We start from the raw sequence: 20,002 nt of genomic DNA on the forward strand, positions 1-20,002 counted from the left end.
ACGTGACCCCCCCTCCTCAAGGAACAAAATATAGTCCACAGCTATTAAACTATGAAAATATCCTTCCGCCGCAAACGTGGAATCCTTCCACTTCTCTACTGAACCCCGGCGGTCACGTCTCACGGTTATACCGTTGGGTTACGGTATATAACGTGGACCTGGTATGTAATCTTTCTGGGAAAGGCTTCAGCTAACGCCTTTAAAGCTGCCGAGGGTGATGTGGCGCGGCGGACTATATGGCGCGAGGCAGGCGGAGTGATTTGAGCGGTGCGCTGCGGAGGGATACGCGTCGTTGCTTGTTCGCTGACTCTCGCTGGGAAGCCATGATGGGAGCTTGAGCGTGCGGCGGCGGCGGTGGCGGAGACATGAGACGCGGCAGGCGGGCTCCTGCACCGACAACACCGGGCCATCTCGCTCCGGCTGCCTAGAGATCTGGAGATCCGCTACAGAAAGCGACCGAGGACTAAGAGCAGGGCGCAGCGCCCCGGATACCCCGCTTTCTCCCCTGGATCACGACAGCGAGCCCGGCTAGGGTGGAGGGGAGACCCGGGAAGGACTTGTGCACCCCGGACGGCGCCGGCAGCAGCGGATAGACTCTTAGGATACAGCGGGCTTATCTACAGAGGAAGTAGGCCGCAGCCCCCCGCTTGGCGTGCGGTCCCTCCGGCCATACTCTGGCCTCCCCCGGCAGCCCCCGGAGCAGCAGCAGCAGCAGGAGGAGGAGAAGGGGGCGGAGAGGGGAGCTGCACGGCCGGGGAGAGGAGGCAGAGCACGGAGCCGGGGCTGCTGCTGCCCCCCACCAGCAGCAGCACCTCACTGCCCCCCTCTCCTCCTTCTTCCCCACCCCCCGGCTCCCCGACATGACCGCCATCATCAAGGAGTTCGTCAGCAGGAACAAAAGGCGATACCAGGAGGATGGATTCGACTTGGACTTGACCTGTATCCATTTCTTTCTGTTGCGCACAACTACCCCCATCATCTGCATGTATAGAGGTGGGGTGACGGGGCATCTGGATGGAGGGGGCAGGGCTGGGGCATCTGGATGGAGGGGGAGGCAGGGCTGGGGCATCTAGATGGAGGGGGGGCAGTTCTGGGGCATCTGGATGGAGGGGGGGCAGGTCTGGGGCATCTGGATGGAGGGGGGGCAGGTCTGGGGCATCTGGATGGAGGGGGGGCAGGGCTGGATGGAGGGGGACAGGGCTGGGGCATCTGGATGGAGGGGGACAGGGCTGGGGCATCTGGATGGAGGGGGACAGGGCTGGGGCATCTGGCTGGAGGGGGACAGGGCTGGGGCATCTGGCTGGAGGGGGACAGGGCTGGGGCATCTGGATAGAGGGGGGGGCAGGGCTGGGGCATCTGGATAGAGGGGGGGGCAGGGCTGGGGCATCTGGATAGAGGGGGGGGCAGGGCTGGGGCATCTGGATAGAGGGGGGGCAGGGCTGGGGCATCTGGATGGAGGGGGACAGGGCTGGGGCATCTGGATGGAGGGGGAAAGTGATGGAGCCTTGTGAAGATCTCTTTCTGCAGGTTTGGTGGTAGAGTAGAGTGCCCCTATTGTGGGGTTGGAGGCCTTTGTATAGGAGTGATGCTGTGTCCAGAAGGGATGGTGGGGTGCACATACTGCATCTCTTACAGGAGTGCTTATCCTGGGGTTCACCACTTGCTGTAGGCTACCTATAGGTGTGCTTATCCTGGGGTTCACCACTTGCTGTAGGCTACCTATAGGTGTGCTTATCCTGGGGTTCACCACTTGCTGTAGGCTACCTATAGGTGTGCTTATCCTGGGGTGCACCACTTGCTGTAGGCTACCTATAGGTGTGCTTATCCTGGGGTTCACCACTTGCTGTAGGCTACCTATAGGTGTGCTTATCCTGGGGTGCACCACTTGCTGTAGGCTACCTATAGGTGTGCTTATCCTGGGGTGCACACATCTGCTGCACACCTCTATTGGAGCTCTTACCTTGTGCTACACCATGTACTGTACACCACTTATAGCTGTGCTTATCTTGGGATACCTTTTTATGGAAGCGTGCATTCTGGGGGGCTTATCCTAATGTGCTGCACATCTTGTAGGAGAGCTTATCCGGTGGTACACCAGGCACTGTGCTACTTATGGGTGCTCCTATCCTGGGGTACAGTGTGTTTTGCACCATTTTATGGGAGCGCTTATTCTAGGGTACACCATATACTGCACACCTCCAGTAGGAGAGCTTATTTTGGTGTACACAATGTCCCACACACCTTATAGGGGTGCTTATCCTAGGATCCAGCATGTAGTGGACCTCTTGTAGTACAATGTACTGAATCTCTGGACTGGGCGATGAAGGCCTTTTCTGTGGTTGGAGGACTGTCAGTCTTTGCTATCATTGTATTGTCATGGCACCAATGATCTGTGCTTGGTTACATCTTCAATTGCTTTTCGTTATATATATGTGTGTGTATATATATAATTTTTTATTTTTTTTGCTTATGATACAACGGTCATGAAAAAAAATCATACTTTTCGGGAAGCCAGTCATTGGACTCTTATTCAGATTTAGTCATATATGTGTGTATGTATTGGGCCACAGTGTTGAGGCAGTGTGCTATTGGATGGGGTTTGGTGTAACTATTTTGCTGTGGTTTATTGTGTTCTGTTGCATTTTGTTGGGCCAGAATAGGGGGGAAGGCTGCAGTATTCCAGCACAGCAGGACGGGAGGGATCCTGTATAACAGAAGCATGGCCAGTGGTCTCTTTAGAGGCCTGGTGGCTGCAGTGTATTACTCTAGTCTGACAGGTTATATCCATGTTGGCCTTGCACAGTTGTCAGAGGAGTAATAGTGGCGTGTCAATGATTCTTTTTTCTATATACATAGGCGTACACCATAACGATAGATACTGGCTAATAACCAGATGGTCTTGTAGATTTTAGGATCCATCTGGTCCAACTAGTGGAGAGGCTTTGTTGCATACTTCCTAGGAAGCATCCCAAAAAGTTGTCTTAAATGTCTTCAGGTAGCCCTTTCAGCATAGTAGTCATTGAGCATGGCTTTGTCATTGCATCCTGTGGCTTAAAGGGGTTGTCCAGGCAGAAACCCTCTTTAGCTATGTGCTTTGGGGGGGATAACATGGATCAGCATCCTGGCTCCTGTGCTGTCACTGGTAGTATGCTGATTCAGGGATGTGATGTAGCAGGCCTGCTTAGCCAATCAGCAGCTGTGTCGGGGTCCTGCCACTGGCTTAGGGGCCCTGTTACTTTATGTCCCTGGAATCCGCAGTACTGTATTGATTGAAGCGGCATATTACCTGCGCCAAGTAAGAAGGTTAGTGTTTTTATTATTTACCCCCTCCCAGGCTTACAGCTACTTGGACAATCCCTTTAAGACTGTTTTAGTTGTACACCACAGTAGGTTCGGCGTATAAATTGGCTTATATTACAGGTTAGAATTTGTCCTCCCTACATAGCTCTCAGAAGTTGGGGCCTTCATATTTTATCATGTGTAGTCTATTTGCAGTGTTTGGTTCTTCCTGTGACAGATCAGTCTGGGTTCCCCCAGGTGTCATGTTTTACAGTAGCCAATATTGTATTGAACACCTGTGCAGGGTCTCCTCTATTTTTAGTATTTGAGGGGGACCAAGCAGTCAGGACCCCCTCACAATTATATAGTTGCTGGCATATTGTAAATACATGCCATTACTTTTAGGGGGGAAAGCCTTTGCATAGCTAGCACTGCAGTATGGATGAAATATTGGAGTGGGTCAGATAACCTGATATTTGACATAACAAGCGTATCATTAGCCTGTAATACCTGTGATGCTGGGTGGGATTGGTCGCCTGGGCAGACTGGTAATGTGAGAGGAGAATCTGGGTGCCCACAGTCATAGCTGCAGTACCTGTTGGTGGGAGCAGATTTCATGGGGGATTAATGTCATCGCTGACAGTCTGTACCATGCAGACTGACAGCCATGGAACACTGCATAGAGATTATTACATTACACACCATTATCGAGCCATCTGGGCGGCTTGTCATCAGAGATGTGCAGAGGTGTAAGGAGGGGAGGTATAATACAGTGATGGTGGTTTAATATGAGCTGGTATTAATGGTGGCATTTACAATGCAGGGAGACACACAGAGGTTTTCTGTTTAATTTGCATTTAGTCTTCTAAAGCAAGCTGTGCTATTTGCTGCATTTCTGAGGTTACTTTGGGCTCATGAAGCTTCCTTAGAGAGGTTTCATCCTCCATCTGGGTCGCCAGTGGCTTCTTGCAGATCATTCAGGGACTGAGAATCATCCATTGTTGCTGAGGCCTGAGCTCAGTCACAGATCAGATTAGGATGAAATTCAGGTTGCATGTAGAAGGATTGCATCAGACTCCTTGCAGTCATTTTTTGTTCCCTTGGTAGAGGATTGCTAGATGCTGTGGCACTGATCCAGAAGCTGTTTGGGTTTTATTTCCCCCCTCTTCTTTTGGCATTGGATTGTGCACGACCTGTAGAGGATACATCAGCACAGCCATTCAGCAGCGTGCTATTGACAGCATTTCAGTCTGTTCTCCATTGGTGTTACTTGTCAGTGACTGCGCCGGGTGCAGATCTCTGGAGGTGACGTCATACTCTTCCTTCTCATTTTTATCTAATGTAATTCTGCAAGTTAAATGCCAAGATACGACCCCATAGTAGTCTGCAATATGACCAGCAGGATGCCTGAAATACATCAGCTATAGCGATGTTCTGGCTTTATGTATTCATGGAAATTTTTGCTTTCAGTTGCATTTGCTATTCAGTCTAGACAAATAGCTACATAGCGTTCTGAGAAGATTAGTATATTTCTATCAGCCTTGGATAAGTGATGATTTTACGGTAGTTCTTTGTCTTTGTACCTTTTTATAAAGTTTTCCGTTTCAGTTATGTGTCTTCCCTTGCCTGACTCCAGAATGTGTTGTGCCCTTATGATAGGTAGTGATTTACAGAAGTGAAACTTTTGGTGTGTGCACATCTTACATTGTGACATTTAGGCTCCGGTAGCTGGAATGGATATCAAGATGCAGATTTTATATTTTAATTTCTTAATAATTGTACTATCCGTCTCAGATTGCTATATTACAGCTACAAAACTTTTTGGGAGGCTTCGCGCTGCATTTAGTGGTACATCACAGGTAACAGTCATTTTTCCACAATGTGTGTACTGTGGCATACTGCAGCAGGCCTCATCTATTTCTCTTCTCTGGTCATGGGCATCTAGGTCTACGAACGTAGGTGACTATTTTTGCGCCCATAAAATGAATGGGGCCTGCTGCAGCTCTCCAGGTCATACTTGTGCCAGCCCTGTTCACTTGGTTAAAGGGACTCTGTACCCACAATCTGTCCCCCCCCCCCAAACCACTTGTACCTTCGGATAGCTGCTTTTAATCCAAGATCTGTCCTGGGGTCTGTTCGGCATTGGATGCAGTTGTCATAAAAACAACTTTTAATCCGGCAGCGCTGTGTCTAACGGCCGGGGCTTACATTTGTATATGCATTAGGCTGGCACCACCTCTCTGTCCTTCCTCCCCACCCTCCTCATTATTAGGAATAATCCAGAAACATTTACTGCTGTTTGAGCTTTGCACAGGTGTATTAACAATCCAGCCCATGTGCCGGGCTGCCACAGGTGGGGAATAGGAAGCAATCTGCCTTGAGTATTCCTAATGCTGAGGAGGGTGGGGAGGAAGGACAGAGAGGGTGTGCCAGCCTAATGCATATACAAATGTAAGCCCCGGCCGTTAGATCCAGCGCTGCCGGATTAAAAGTTGTTTTTTATGACAATAACTGCATCCCCTGCCAAACAGACCCCAGGACAGATCTTTGATTAAAAGCAGCTATCTGAAGGTACAAGTGGTTTGGGGGGGGTCAGATTGTGGGTACGGAGTCGCTTTAAGATTGTTGCTGTGTCCATGGACATGTTGTACAAGATTGAAATAGTCAGGCGGCCAATGCATCTGAGATGAGATTTCAGGAGCCAGGTGGTCACTGTCTCTGGACGTCTGTTGTCCGAGTTCTTTTTCTCTATAAATGTCTATAGTAGTTTTTATGTCCAGCTACTATAAGTCGTCACTGGCTTGAAAAGTCTGTAGTATCGCTAATGGCAGCCAATGACTAACAGGTTTTGTCTCTTCCTCAGTTATTGCAGGTAATATGTAGATATAACTTGGACTTACAGTACTATAGTCATGTTTTCAAAACCTTCAGAACCTTTTGTGGGTCGATACATTGTCAAAAACTATGCGCTGTTGGGTCCTAGCAATGCTTTCATTATACAGGTGCATCATGTTACCTGGGATCTTGTGTTGCAGAGATATCATTATTTGTGACCTGTGATCTACAGTAGAGGAAGTATATACTAGGACCCGTAACGATGCGCTCCTGGCGGACGAATTTAGCTGAAGACCAAAAAACACTTCTCAGTTGATCGTTGTGTCTTTTCCTGAGTCAGCTGATTATGGCTCCGTTTAATAGGGCCCTTATTCTATCTTAAAGTGACACTGTCGCCTCCTTTTTGCATCTCTACATAGGTGTAAAGGGTAAATTTAGCGGTTTTCATACCTTATTTTATATCATACGTCATGGTGCTTGTTCAAGTAAAAAGTGATCTTCTATCAACTGCAGATTGTGTTAAGTGGGCGGGGCCTCGCGGCATTAGCACCACTTAGCCCCGCCCACAGCGGCTCAATTGGCACGCCCCCTCGCAGGCCATTGGAACAGGCTGGTCGAAAGGTCTAGACCCCACCCCCTTTACGTCGGACAACAATGGGTGTCAAGGGGGCAGGCCCGTTGTGGGCGGGGCTACGTGGCACTAATGTTGTGAGGCCACGTCCACTTAATACAATCTGCAGTTGATAAAAAGACACTTTTTACTTGAACAAACACCATGACATATGATATGAAATAAGGTATGAAAAACGCTAAATTTACCCTTTACACCTGTATAGAGGTGTCAGAATGCACAAAGGGGGTGACAGTGTCACTTTAAGGCCTCATCTATGGGGCTGCAATGCCAGTATGTTGAATGTAGAAGCCAATAGTTAAGAATGCTGCTGTTTTTTTGATGGAGATACTTCCATGTGCACCTTTCTGGGTGCCTTATCACAGCTCCCTACAGTACATCTGGCTTATAGTTAACCTCTGAAACTGCTTGATTTTTGTACCAGGGTTGTGCCTGCTTGGGACACTGCACATGACCTCACTCCTTCAGAATAGTCTTTTCTATGGCCCCGTTCACACTGAGCAAGAATGTCAGGATTCCGCGGTGGAGAATCCTGCTGTGCTCAGTGTGCTGCTTTGAGTGAATGAGAGGGTGCACGCTCCGCCGCTATCCGCTTAAAGAAATTACATGTCACTCCTTTTAAGTGGAGAGCGTCGGAAGCGGAGGAGCATGCGCCCTCTCAATTACTCAAAGTGTGAATGGGGCCTTTTGGAGCAATGTATTTAAGTTCCTTTAGCTGCGTGTTTTGTAGGCTATTGGTTCGCCTGTCTTGTTTTGATTGTCCCATCTGTTCCTTTTTAAATGACCCATACGGTCATCAGAATACCTTTCCTATTGTAATATGGGCTCTGTATCCCTTCTGCTTATTAGGTGATCTCTGTAAGGGAATACCTCTTGTACTCTTGGCCACTATTTTCTTTTGCCCATACTCTCAGGAATGGAGAAATTGTATTGTTACACATCTGCCTGTAAAGAAAATATGTAATTTGGCCAAAAGCCAGTTCCCTGTCATGTACACTGGATGTCTGGGCTGTTCTTACAGTGTAGCTGGTTTGTTGCTAGTTATTCTGTTACTTTGTGTATTAGACTTTGGCATTATTGATATGTGAGGAGATGAGATCATGGATGTCTGCTGTGCATGCTCCACAAGATGTTGGAGAATTAGGATACTGATAGAACAGCCATGTATTTCTGGTAACACATGATCTATGTAGGACTTGTGGTCTGAGCATTGCACTAAGGCTTCCGAGGTTCGGGTTCGTATGAACCCGAATGCTCGGCATCAGATTCCCGCTGTCTGCCCGCTCCGTGGTTTTTCTTTACACTCTTAACATTGGGGACCTAGAAAAGCAAGTGAGACAGTCATCAGCCCACATTGATCAAACTGTGTAAAACAAAACCTTGTGGTGGTTGCCCATCACGGTGCTATCACCTACATAGTTACATAGTTTAAGGGAACCAATCACGCCGAAAATCCATCTTAAGATAAGGAAATGTACTGGCACATCACCCAGCACGTTTCCTAAACATCCCCCTGTAACCTCCGTGCCCCCCTCCATCAGTCAGCAATCTTACTTTGAAGAAGTCCCACGCTGTATGTAAATTTCTGGCAAGTAGTCACGGTGGGCGGATTTAGTCAAGGTGGGCAGAATCAGTCACAGGTCCTGGGCGTCTGTAATGGCTGTAATCCCGCCCAGAGGGGCGTGCTTGAGGTCTGCCTTCCATCCACGTGACCCGGCGGCTTGCGTCTCACGTTGGCGGCTCGCTGACGTCATCCGCACGCAGCGCAGACGCCTTCTGTAGTCCGCGCATGCGCAGTACGACGGGAGACTACGCCGACGTACTGCGCATGCGCGGACTCCAGAAGATGACTGCACTGTGTGCGGATGACGTCGTGAAACGCCAGCCTCCGGGTCACGTGGATGGAAGGCAGACCTCAAGCACGCCCCTCTGGGCGGCATTACAGCCATTACAGACGCCCAGGAGCTGTGACTGATTCTGCCCACCTTGACTAAATCCGCCCACCGTGACTACTTGCCAGAAATTTACATACAGCGTGGGACTTCTTTAAAAGTAAGATTACTGACTGATGGAGGGGGGCACGGAGGTTACAGGGGGATGTTTAGGAAACGTGCTGGGTGATGTGCCAGCACGTTTCCTTATCTTAAGATGGATTTTTGGCGTGATTGGTTCCCTTTAATACGGTTGAAAAAACACATGTCAATCAAGTTCAGTGGGATATACAAGGAGGGGATGGATACAGGGTAGGGGGATATACAAGGAGGGGATGGATACAGGGTAGGGGGATATACAAGGAGGGGATGGATACAGGGTAGGGGGATATACAAGGAGGGGATGGATACAGGGTAGGGGGATATACAAGGAGGGGATGGATACAGGGTTGGGGGATATACAAGGAGGGGATGAATACAGGGTAGGGGGATATACAAGGAGGGGATGGATACAGGGTAGGGGGATATACAAGGAGGGGATGGATACAGGGTAGGGGGATATACACGGAGGGGATGGATACAGGGAAGGGGATATACAAGGAGGGGATGGATACAGGGAAGGGGATATACAAGGAGGGGATGGATACAGGGAAGGGGATATACAAGGAGGGGATGGATACAGGGAAGGGGGCCTACACATTGGGGGAAAATTGTACACTGGTCTTAAAGGGGTAGTCCAAAGAGAAAAATCGCACGCATGTGTAGATTTCTCCCATGCTTTATGCCTCCAAAGAAAATTATGCTAAATCAGGTGGTGGAGGCGGCCATGCCTCCTCCCTGCTTGGCTGCGCCCCCTGGGCTTGGCTTGTGTTGGGGCACAGACAGATAAATCTCCCCAATTTTATGTAAATGGCTAAGAAGTTTTAGAGGTGACTTTTATATGCTCTAATAGGTCAGTACTAGAGACTGACTACATCTCCAGTCTTTTCTCCATGCTGAGGCTCATTTCATTTGCCTGATGTGGCAATAACCTGATAAGCGCTTTCTCATTACTTTGCTGCAGTTGGAGACTCATTCTTTACTTGCTGTAATAGAAATTGGCTTTTGCATTGTCCTGGATTTCTTGTACGTGTGTCTGTACATTGCAGTCAGGTAGTGTAAGGCAGTTTCTCACAGTTTGGCACATTTTGTTGTAGTGTGCTGCAAATCCCAGCATCACCCTGGGTCTAATAACCCGATCTGACAGCAGCATAAGGCCTTATGATACTGCAAGTTCACCTGAGAAGACCTGCATTTGGGACAGGATTTGTGGCTATAGTTGTGTATGGTAAAAACTGGACAGCAGCCAGAGCCTGCGAGGAGGCAGAAGGGGAATTTCAGACCCTAGTAGATGGTGAAGCTCTGATGAAGATTCAGCTGTGATGGAGCAAAGCTAAAAGCAGTAGTAAACACTGCAAAAATACAAGCAAGTAGCGGGTATCTGAACATGTGAAGCTAACCCTAGAGAGTAGCTCCACAAGCAGCTTTTGCTCCTGCTGCAGATCTGAAGAAAATCGGCCACGACGTACGTGATTTTAAGTTATACTGTCACCCCCCCCCCCCCTTATGTGCCATCCACAAGCTTAGATGCTGCACATTAGATATATACCTATATAAAACTTGTCAGTCCCCTAGGCAGGCCTTCACCGCAGTTGAGCACTGTCTTAGGACCCGTTCACACTACAGAATGTCAATTCTTTAAGCAGAGGCGTGCGAGCCCACCCATTTAAACAGATAGCAGGCAGGAGTTGACACAGATTCCATAGTGTGAACGGGCCCTTAGAGCAGATAGAAGTTTTATATGGGTATATATGTGTAAAATATATATATAGTGCAGCAGAGTAAGGGGGTGACAATATCACTTGACAGACAGCTATAACAGACATTGAGATGCAGTGCATTGTAAGATCTGTACTTTAGGTCATTTTTCACAATGGACATTTTTTACAGCATGTGGATGGTACCTGCTTTGATCCACAAGTAAAGTGTGAAGCAGATATAAATGTGAAAGCCTAGTACAGTTGTTCACCCGATATGCTGCATTCTTTATACTTTAGTACATAATCTTTTTGTATGCTTTGTATTTCAGGTTTTTCAAAGTATACAGTTTAGAAACCATTGGAACATGACTTTATATATTATGAATTTATATTTTAGAGGTTATTAACAAGCCGCCTTTAACCCTGAGAGCTATAAGAGAATCAGATGGTATCATATCTGATGGGAGATAGTAGTCAGGAATGGCCATTGGCACTGGAAAGGTCCATTTCATTACTTGGCTTAAAACGCAATGTAAACAGGCTTAATGTATATCCCCAAAGAGGACTTGAGAAGTTTGAAAACTAGAAGGCTTCAGGGATGCTTTTCTTGGGTTCCTAGCATTTAGTTTAAACTGAGAACTCTGTGCACCCTCCATGGATTAAAATTAGTGGCGATAACACAAGTTACTGTGCTGCAGTTGTATGGTATACATAATATCTGAGCTTACACAATAGTTGTAAGTCCACTACATCAGCTTAAGATCTAGAGCAAAAGTATCAAAATGGTGGCCCTCCAGCTGTTGCAAAATTTCCCTTTATGCCTGAACAGACAAATTTTTGGTGGGAGGCCTCAGTTTGATACCTAATATCTAGATGCAACCAGTATACAATGTATATGTGTTGCCTTTGTCTTTTTGGCTTAGCCCATGTTCTCAGTGATTATAAGTCTGCGCACATTTGTTGCATGTTATATGTGCCAATGTCTAAACAGCCCCCAGAGGTTGCAGTAACCCCTCCAGCAATTTCATGAAATCCATCTTGTGAGTATTCTTAGATGAGACTAAATTCGCTTGAGATAGAAGGCTCAGTATGAGAGGTAAAATAGGTACACAAGGTTCTAAGGACCTCCTGTTACATACTGCTGTAAACTCTCATACTGAGTAACCAGCTGGATGAATGACGTCAATGGCCTGCCGCCACATTGTGCGCTTGTTTGACATCATTAGAAGCCGCCAAGTGGTCCTGTCCTGGTGGCTTAGTGAGAAGTTCCTTATGGGTCATAGTTCTCTATGCAGATGTGCGTGAACACCGTATTAAGCTCCCCTACCACTTTTTCATAGCTCTCTGCCAAAACAGCTTTTAAGTTGTGTTCTATGTGACTGCTCAGCACTAGATACAAACGTGCCCATATGACTCAGTGATGGTAATGCTACACATATGCTGCTCGGTAATTATATACTGCTCCAGCTCAGCAGCATACAGTTAAGTGCACAACAAGCCTGTGTAAAATAGACATGTAATAATCTGTGTTCATTTTACATCGGCTGTCCCCTTGAGATGAATGTGGAACATTACTGAGCATGCTCTGATTTTGAAGAGGTCATTCCACAGGGAGCTGCTATTGTCTCCTTTATCTAATGGTATCACATGTTGCTGCGATTTTGTACAGATTGCTTTACAGCAGCCTCTTATCACCACAGACAGAACAGGAAGTCCCAGCTTAGTTTTAGCCCCAGTGGTGAGAAGGAAAATTACCTAAACTAAAGCTATCAGGAATATTTTTTTATTATAGATAGGAAAATGACCAAAAAGTCACCAAAATTGTTTAAAAAATTCCTTTAACATAAAAACTAAATTTAATCAAGAAGTCATTTTCTGACACATTCCCTTTAACTATCAGGGTAAGGTTCACTTACTCTAATCTATTGGCCATTGATTAATTTAGTCTTGTAACCGTTGTTCCGTTTTCCAAGTGTTCTGCTTTCTTGGAATGACAGTCCAGTTTCATTTCTGGCTTTCCAGGGAATCACAACGCTGCTGGGAACTTTTACAAGACTAAGCGAATCAATAGCTGATTTGCACAGCTATAGCCTCCCTCATCAGGCAGAAACCATAGAGAAGTCTTGACATTCTCACCACACAGGTGATCTGCAGCGCTTACATTTAGGGTTCATCATACTGAGAAAGTGTTCATGCGCAATTGGTGCTGAATTTCGGTGCAGAATTTCCTTTGGGTTGTGTCTCGTTTTGTTTTTTTTCTTTTCAATTCTGCTCTTATTCAGCGCTGAAGCAGCCCCAATGATTTTGTATAGGTTTCCGCTAGCGGGAGAATGAATATGTTCATTCTTCTGGCGGAAAGCGGATCTGCTGCGGAACGTTCCATGCTGAAATTCCACCGTGTGAACTGCAGAGCGGAATTTTCATTCAACTCGATTTTAGGCTGTTTTAACAGCGGAACTTTCAGCATGGATTCAGCTCTGAAATTCCGCTGCTTTTGCTCGGTGTGAACAGGCCCTTAGGGAAGCTATAGGGTTTGCATCAGCTGTAAAAACAGCGTTCAGTCCACAGGTTATTGCCAATGCTACGATCAGCCTTAGCACCAGAAGGTTTATATACATACACTCCTATATCAAGGTTGTACTAAATGGTTTTTGGTTTATTGGCTAATAAATGGCAGTACCACACATGGAATAGTCCTGAGAAATGCTGGGAAGAGTGTTTTTACACTGCAGCAAAATCTTTACTATGACCTCTGACTATATACTTGGAGATCCCATATGATAGAATTGCAGTAAACTGCTCATATCATGCCTGTGTCTAGAATGGTATACACTTGTTCTGTAGTATTTTATGCTTTTGTAGGAATATAAAAATAGAGGCACTATTGCAGAATTAGTTGATCATTCAAGAATAGAAGTTTACTTTATATATTCAGAATATTATGAGCAAGTCCATAATGTTACTAATGCTGGCAGTAGCCATGTTTCTGTGATGCTGGGATCTTTACACTGTGTGCAGCCTTTGGCCTGCAGGAAATAATATAGTCATGAGGATACAGGCTGTCCTGTAAATGGGCACCTTCAGGTATTCCTATTCTTGGCTGGTATAACACATGATAGATTGATTTATCACTTCTTCAGTTCTCTAACACCAGAACGATGCACAAGCCTGTATTGTGGTAGAAGTCACTTAGACACCTAGTTCAGAAGTGTCAAACGTGCGGCCCTCCAGCTGTTGCAAAACTACAATTCCCATCATGCCCAGACAGCTAAAGCTTTGGCTCTCCAGACATGATGGGATTTGTAGTTTTGCAGCAGCTGCAGGGCCGCGAGTTTGACTCCTGTGTCCTAGCGACATTGTGACAATTTTCTGGCCTGAGAAAAATCTGTCGGTGTTTTAACAGAAAACAACTCATAAAAATAGGTGCCAGCAGCAGACTTCTAGGCACGTTGGCTACCTGACACCTGGGTTGTCTCCAGGTAATAGTCATTAAAATAGCTCCACTGCTCTGGCTTCTCTTAAGTGTTTGCTGTGTAGAACTAGTGTATTACTGACCTATATGGGTATAATACCTTGGGATTATACTAAATATCAGCATATGTTTCATGGGCAGACTGTGATGGACTTGTGCTCCATCCTGTGTCCTGAATGCTTAGTGGATACGTAATGGCTAAAAGTTACGAGCTGGTGCCATCCTAAAGACAGTGGGTGGTGACTGGCTGGTGTCAGGCCGGATGTGACTGACATTAATGTGCAGGCATGTGTTACTCATCTATGGGCAGTGATGACCTCTCTCTGGGTGTCTGGTCGCCCACTGACTGATTTCTGTGATCCATTGTAACTATCCCAGACTTACTTAATCTGTTGTGGTGAAGCTTCCTTGATGTTGAAGATATAAATGCAGTATAGCCATCACGCTAAACGGGACTACTGTACAGTTTTGTCCTAGGGATCTGGCGTGGCATCTTTTTATAAACCCTGGGGACATCTTGTATTGTTTTATTTTTTTTTAAACATTTTCTCCTTTGGCAAAAATGGACTTAAATTGTATATTACCTTTATGGATACATTCTGGGGATCTCAAAATCTTTGCACCTAGAATGTAATACAGAAAGAAACTGTGTGTGTGTACTCGCACATGTGTTTAGGGTGAAGTACGAATAGTGATCTGCTGTTTACACCACATGGGAATGTATTGTAATAGTGCAGCTATTGTAGCATTGCCTTTCTGTGTAACCAGCGTGGCCTTTGTTTAGGAGGGGACAGCTGTGGGCACTTGTAGCTGTGGATATGCAATTTGATACCTTCTGACCTTGCACCACATCTGCTGTCTGCCTTAAATATATGGGTCATTGATGCGTGCCAGCCAAGGGATAGTGTACAGATGCTGCAAGTGGAGCGCGGGTTGGAAGGTATGCATCTGTGAAGCTCCCCTTGTTTTATTACACTTGGGCTGTCTCTTCCTGAAGAGCCATTTATATTGTGGAACGCTTCCAGTAAATAGACTACACTGACGCTGCCAGCAGTCCTTGTAACATCTAGTGGAGCGCTAACCCATACTCCTTGTTGTCTTTCTTGCTTTTGTAGAAGTTTGGTAGAATAGGTAATGGTCCTATTGTGAGACATACAGGAGAATATTGTTGTGGGGAATGTTCACACCTTGCAGAAACGCCCCCATTCACATCTATGGATGTGTGCCTTTACATTTTCTAATTTGCAGTCCACTATGTAATAGCAAGCGTTCACAGACGGCATGTGTATTCCATCAGATAATCCCGAGCCCGGGACGTTGGGCCTTGTTTTAGTTGTGATTAGTTGGTCCATTTGTGATGCAGCGTACTGTCAAATTCTTAATCCCTTTTCCTCTAACATGTTTGATCCACAAGTGCTCTCCGCTATTCATGTTGGGAGAGTGAAACAGGCATTCTTCGAAGAACATCTCTAGGAGAGATTGAAGCCAAAAAGGATTATTTCCTGCCCCAGGATCTGAAGTTTAGAATATAACAGCGCTGTTTTCAAGTACAGTCACTTCAGAAATGAACTTGGCAGACACCATGAATGTATCCCCTATGCTGAAAATACCAAAGGCGTTTTCCTTGGACTGGTTGTGGCAGTCGGAGCACAAAGTGCTCACTGTTGAAAGAGGAGATACTGCCGAGAGTCTGCACCATAGCTGAGAACAGACATGGCTTTATTCCCTTCTACTGGGATTTTAACTCCTTTCTCTGCAGACCTGAAAGAGTTCACTACTGGTTCAGTTCCCAGATGCCCTCTTTGGCTTTTGGGATTTCTCTATAGTTCCCGAAGTGTTCCCAAAATGCCCTGTATTGTGTGCTCTGCTCCTGCTTGTTTTTAGGTTGGGTTCTTACAGATGGGATGCCGATTGAATCTGGCGCCAGTTTTCAGCCCTGCGACGTGCGTGGCAGGCGTGCAGCCATTGTGGATATTTTTGGCTGTGTCCAACATCTTCAGTCCATTCTGACATCTAGATGAATACATTCTGTTAATTTTCTCTTCTGTTCCTGAACTTTGAGATCAGCATTGCTTTTATTGAAGGCTCTGCCACCTCCTGTCATCCAGGCACAGGCGCTTTGTTTCTTGTTGCCATTAGATACTAAATTGCTTTGTGGATATAATTTTCTGCAATTGTTAAGCGCTGATCGGTTTGATATTCAAGGAAAAGATAAAGGAAAGGCTGGTAAAGCTTGTATTACTATAGTTTTAACCCTTGAGGAACGCGGCTTGTTCGTGTGGCATGATTGACATAATACAATATAATATAGCTGTCACTCACAAGTAGTGGTGTAGGCACAGCTTCATGATGAATTTTCAGGAACTGTCATTCCTGTCATTATGGGCTAGGAAGTAAGCTATTAAGTTGAGGAAATATACAGCAATGTAAAACCCCATATATCACAGAGAGCTGAGGCCACATTGAAGACCCTGTATGACCAAGGTATATAGTCAGACACTACATGATTAGGGATTGCTAAAAACCCTTGAGAAATTACCTCTTTCATTAGGAATGGGATGGAATTGTCTGTTGGTGAACTTTCCTTCTATATGTATCTGCTGTCAAGGGCGGGATGACCAAATGACATTGAAAAACGCACAACAATGTAAACTTTGGCCCCCCGTTTAGTGGTCTAGCCTCTAATATGCATTAGCTTTCCATTAGCTTTTTCTCTTTTTGATTGACCTTTGGTAGCCCAGGTTATTTCTCGATCCCACCTATCAGTCCTATTCTTGCTGACATAAAGGATTTTAGGCTTTTGCACAGGACTCCGTTTTCCTAGACACAGATTGTGTTCCCTTCTACAAAACGCTCTGTCTTGTAGTTAGAGATAGGATCTTGGAAAAGCAGGAAAAGTTTAAGGAAGGAGGATTTAAGAGCAAGGCAGCAAATTAACATTTGTAGAAAGGCCGTCTTCTCGTTCCTGCTGCCGGCTGGTAATTGTTGTGGAATGTCCTAGTAATTGGCTGCAAATGGGAACGGAAAGGGTTTCCCTTAAGTGGTCTACACTAATATTACAGCCCTTTGTTTTTTTCATTGTCTAGCTGTTCAAAGTGTATTTGATATTGTGTATTTATGGCCTTTATCACATGCCTAGAATAACACTGTTGTAGGGAGCAAATTGTTGGGGTGTTACGTAGTCATATAGGACAAGTATTACAGGGCTGCCCTGGGCAGCTTTGCATAGTAACATTTCCGTCCATAGCAACAAACTAATTTCCCTTATTTTCTGTTTGGTTGACTGGAAAAATGAAACCTGCATTGCATCAGCCACTTCCTGATCATGTAACGGCCATTGTGGATAGTCGGTGTGAAAAGCATCTCCTGTTCTGGAGACTCCAGCACATTTGTGGATGCGTTGATTTTAGTTAGAACTGTGAAATGCTACAGGGAGACAGAAATATTATAGCTTTTCTCTATGGGTGAAACTTACGTGTGTTAAAGAGAACCTGTCACCTCCCGTCCTGCCACAGAGAGATCCCCATCTGAGGCCGCACATGCTCCCTAGAGGTGAGTCCGATGTCCATAATGACTGGAGCCATCATTCTCTATGGGCGTCGGACTCATCTCTGATGAGCGCACGCGCGGCTTCGGACGGGGATATCTCTGCGGTGGGACCGGGACTTTGTGAAAGCAGTAAGGCCTAATTCACACATCCGCTGTTTTGTCAGATTTCCGGTTTTGTTTTTTTTTTAGATGTGGGCCATGTCTTAAAAATCCACCGCATGTCTTAAAATCTTAGTATTTCCTTGTGCAATTTAAATGTGACTCTTCTTGCTAAAATGTCAAACACATTCCCTTATAGGTTTGTCCTACAGAAGAATTGATGCAGAAGGCTAAGAAAAATACCCAAAAAGCCCCTAAGCAGCAGTGTAGGAAGCCAGTGTATGATGCATGAACTTCCATTGTTGCAGGAGTAGAAGGATTAGAAACTACAAGTTGCTTCAAGGGAAAAATGAGTTCTGTATACCTTCCCAAAGACATAGTGCCCCCTGTGTCCAGCCCTGTGTGGAACTCTGCCTCTCTTCTTGCCAGCTTTAAGATAAGAGTAAGTGGAAACTGGGGCTGTTAAGATCGCCATGATCACCTCTCTTGTTCAGGAAATTAGTAGGAGGCCTGAACAACCAAAACCTGGATAAACTTTTGACATGTCAAACATTGCTCAAAGTGTACCCGTCACTTAAAAAAAAACTTTGACTTGTAATGAATTTTGATAAACACTTCTGATTTGCTGCTTATCCTTACTCTCTGTATGCATGACATGAGATGATCCATGATTTAGTGTTTGATGTAATATATTACTTTGTATAATGGGGTCCCAGACACTTGGGTAGGATAGTACAGTGATTCCTTATACCGAACACTTTTAGGAGCTGAAATGTTGCAGATTACTTTTTTCACACGCTGAATCTACTGATTTCTATGGGGCCAGCTGACTGTCTGATGTGTATGATGAAGCTCCCTTTGATTTTGGTGGGAACTTAACAGCTGAACTGTTCAAAATATAAATGATGTCATGGAAATTGGTGCAGTTTCTGTGTCAAAAACCAGGCGGTTAATGCCCATGGTGGGCATAACCTAAAGGGGGGCCTAGTGGCATGCTTCTCTACCTCTGAACTGTATTAGATTGGAATACAATGCTCCTTGGTTTCCTTAACTTTGGATTCTCAGATATTTATCCTAACATAATTGCCATGGGCTTTCCGGCAGAAAGACTTGAAGGTGTATACAGAAACAATATAGATGATGTTGTAAGGTAAGTAGTATCTTCCAGTCCATAACCCTAAAGCTATTGGAAATCTGTAACTCCCAGCATTCCTTGCCAGCCTTCCTGGAGGGCCACAGATTGGGTAACGCTGGCCTAGAATGCTCACTGTTTTAGATGTATACTATAGATGCTGCCATCTTTCACATGCTTTTGTTTTGAGTCTTGGTGTAAGAGTGAGACTTTTCTCCTGACCATCCGAATGGCTGCAAGTGAACTAGATGTGACCCAGATTGCATTGTCTAAACAGCTTCCTTCATTTTCTAACAGGATGTGTAGTTACACAAAGGCACCAAAATGCCATCCATGGTAAACCGCGTCATTAGACTGGTGGTTCCTGTACGCCTTTGTTCTGCTTAGAATCAAATTAGGTCTCGTATAAGGCAGGAGGTCACTATTGTAAATCTCTGGTCATGTATATGGCGGCCGGCTGGAAACTGTCTCATGAAAGCTTCATATATCCGGGTTGCTGAGCCCAATCTCTGGAAGCTTTTCAGTTTTTTCATCAGAGCAAGGATTACCTGGAAAAGTCAGGTATAGTACTCCTGACCGAATCCACAGTTATGGCAGTCCTCCGTATGGTACACCTGACTCTTATGGGTAGTTGCTGAACTGATACCCTAGATTCAGTCACCTCTAAAAAGGGACTGGCCAGTCTGCAAGTATTTTGTCTCCAACCAGAAAGTGGAACAGGCCTTTTGAGCTTGGCTTTTCTGATATCCATTGCAGACTGGACAGTTTGGGAAAAATGGTTCAGCTTTTGGGGTTAATACACAGAAATAAGTAAGATCATAGTGATGCTAGCACCTTCCAGATCACTGGGAATGAATGGTGACCCCAGTAAACCTGCCGTTCTGTGTATCCTCTGAGAGGGTTTTTACAGATGCACTGCAGATGCTGTCACCATGTGTTGGCCCTCATGAGTCAGAATTGTTTCATAGAAAATGTAGCCTTGTTATCAGAAGCCTTAACAGCCAGTCGGCTCCAGCGCTCATCACATAAAGCCTTGCTCACATCTATAGTAGATCTGCTATTGGGAAGGGATGACTAGGTACCTGCAGACATATTGAGCTCTATCTCCCACCGGTGTCTTGCTCACTAGAGGGTTACAGCTGTATGAATGGCCTCTGGTTGCCTTCTTACCTCTGAAATACTGCCAGTCTTACCCTTATGGTCAGCAGTTCAGTTTAAGGATATTGGATATAGTCAGTGCTATTAATTTAATGCTGCGTTCAGCCTTTCCTTTAT

General features: G+C 45.6%; 1 protein-coding gene across 1 annotated transcript in view; it reads left to right on the plus strand.

The window, feature by feature from the left end:
• The first annotated feature begins 651 nt into the window (after window positions 1-651).
• PTEN (phosphatase and tensin homolog) overlaps window positions 652-20,002 on the plus strand; it is a 41,318-nt gene continuing 21,967 nt past the window's right edge. Inside the window, exons 1-2 of the mRNA XM_069979081.1 lie at window positions 652-939; window positions 18,661-18,745. Coding sequence (XP_069835182.1) covers window positions 861-939; window positions 18,661-18,745 — 164 coding nt within the window. The 5' untranslated portion in view covers window positions 652-860. The remainder of the gene's footprint in view (window positions 940-18,660; window positions 18,746-20,002) is intronic.

The sequence above is a fragment of the Dendropsophus ebraccatus genome, chromosome 8 (assembly GCF_027789765.1).
Source record: "Dendropsophus ebraccatus isolate aDenEbr1 chromosome 8, aDenEbr1.pat, whole genome shotgun sequence".
NCBI classification, from domain to species: Eukaryota; Metazoa; Chordata; class Amphibia; order Anura; family Hylidae; genus Dendropsophus; species Dendropsophus ebraccatus.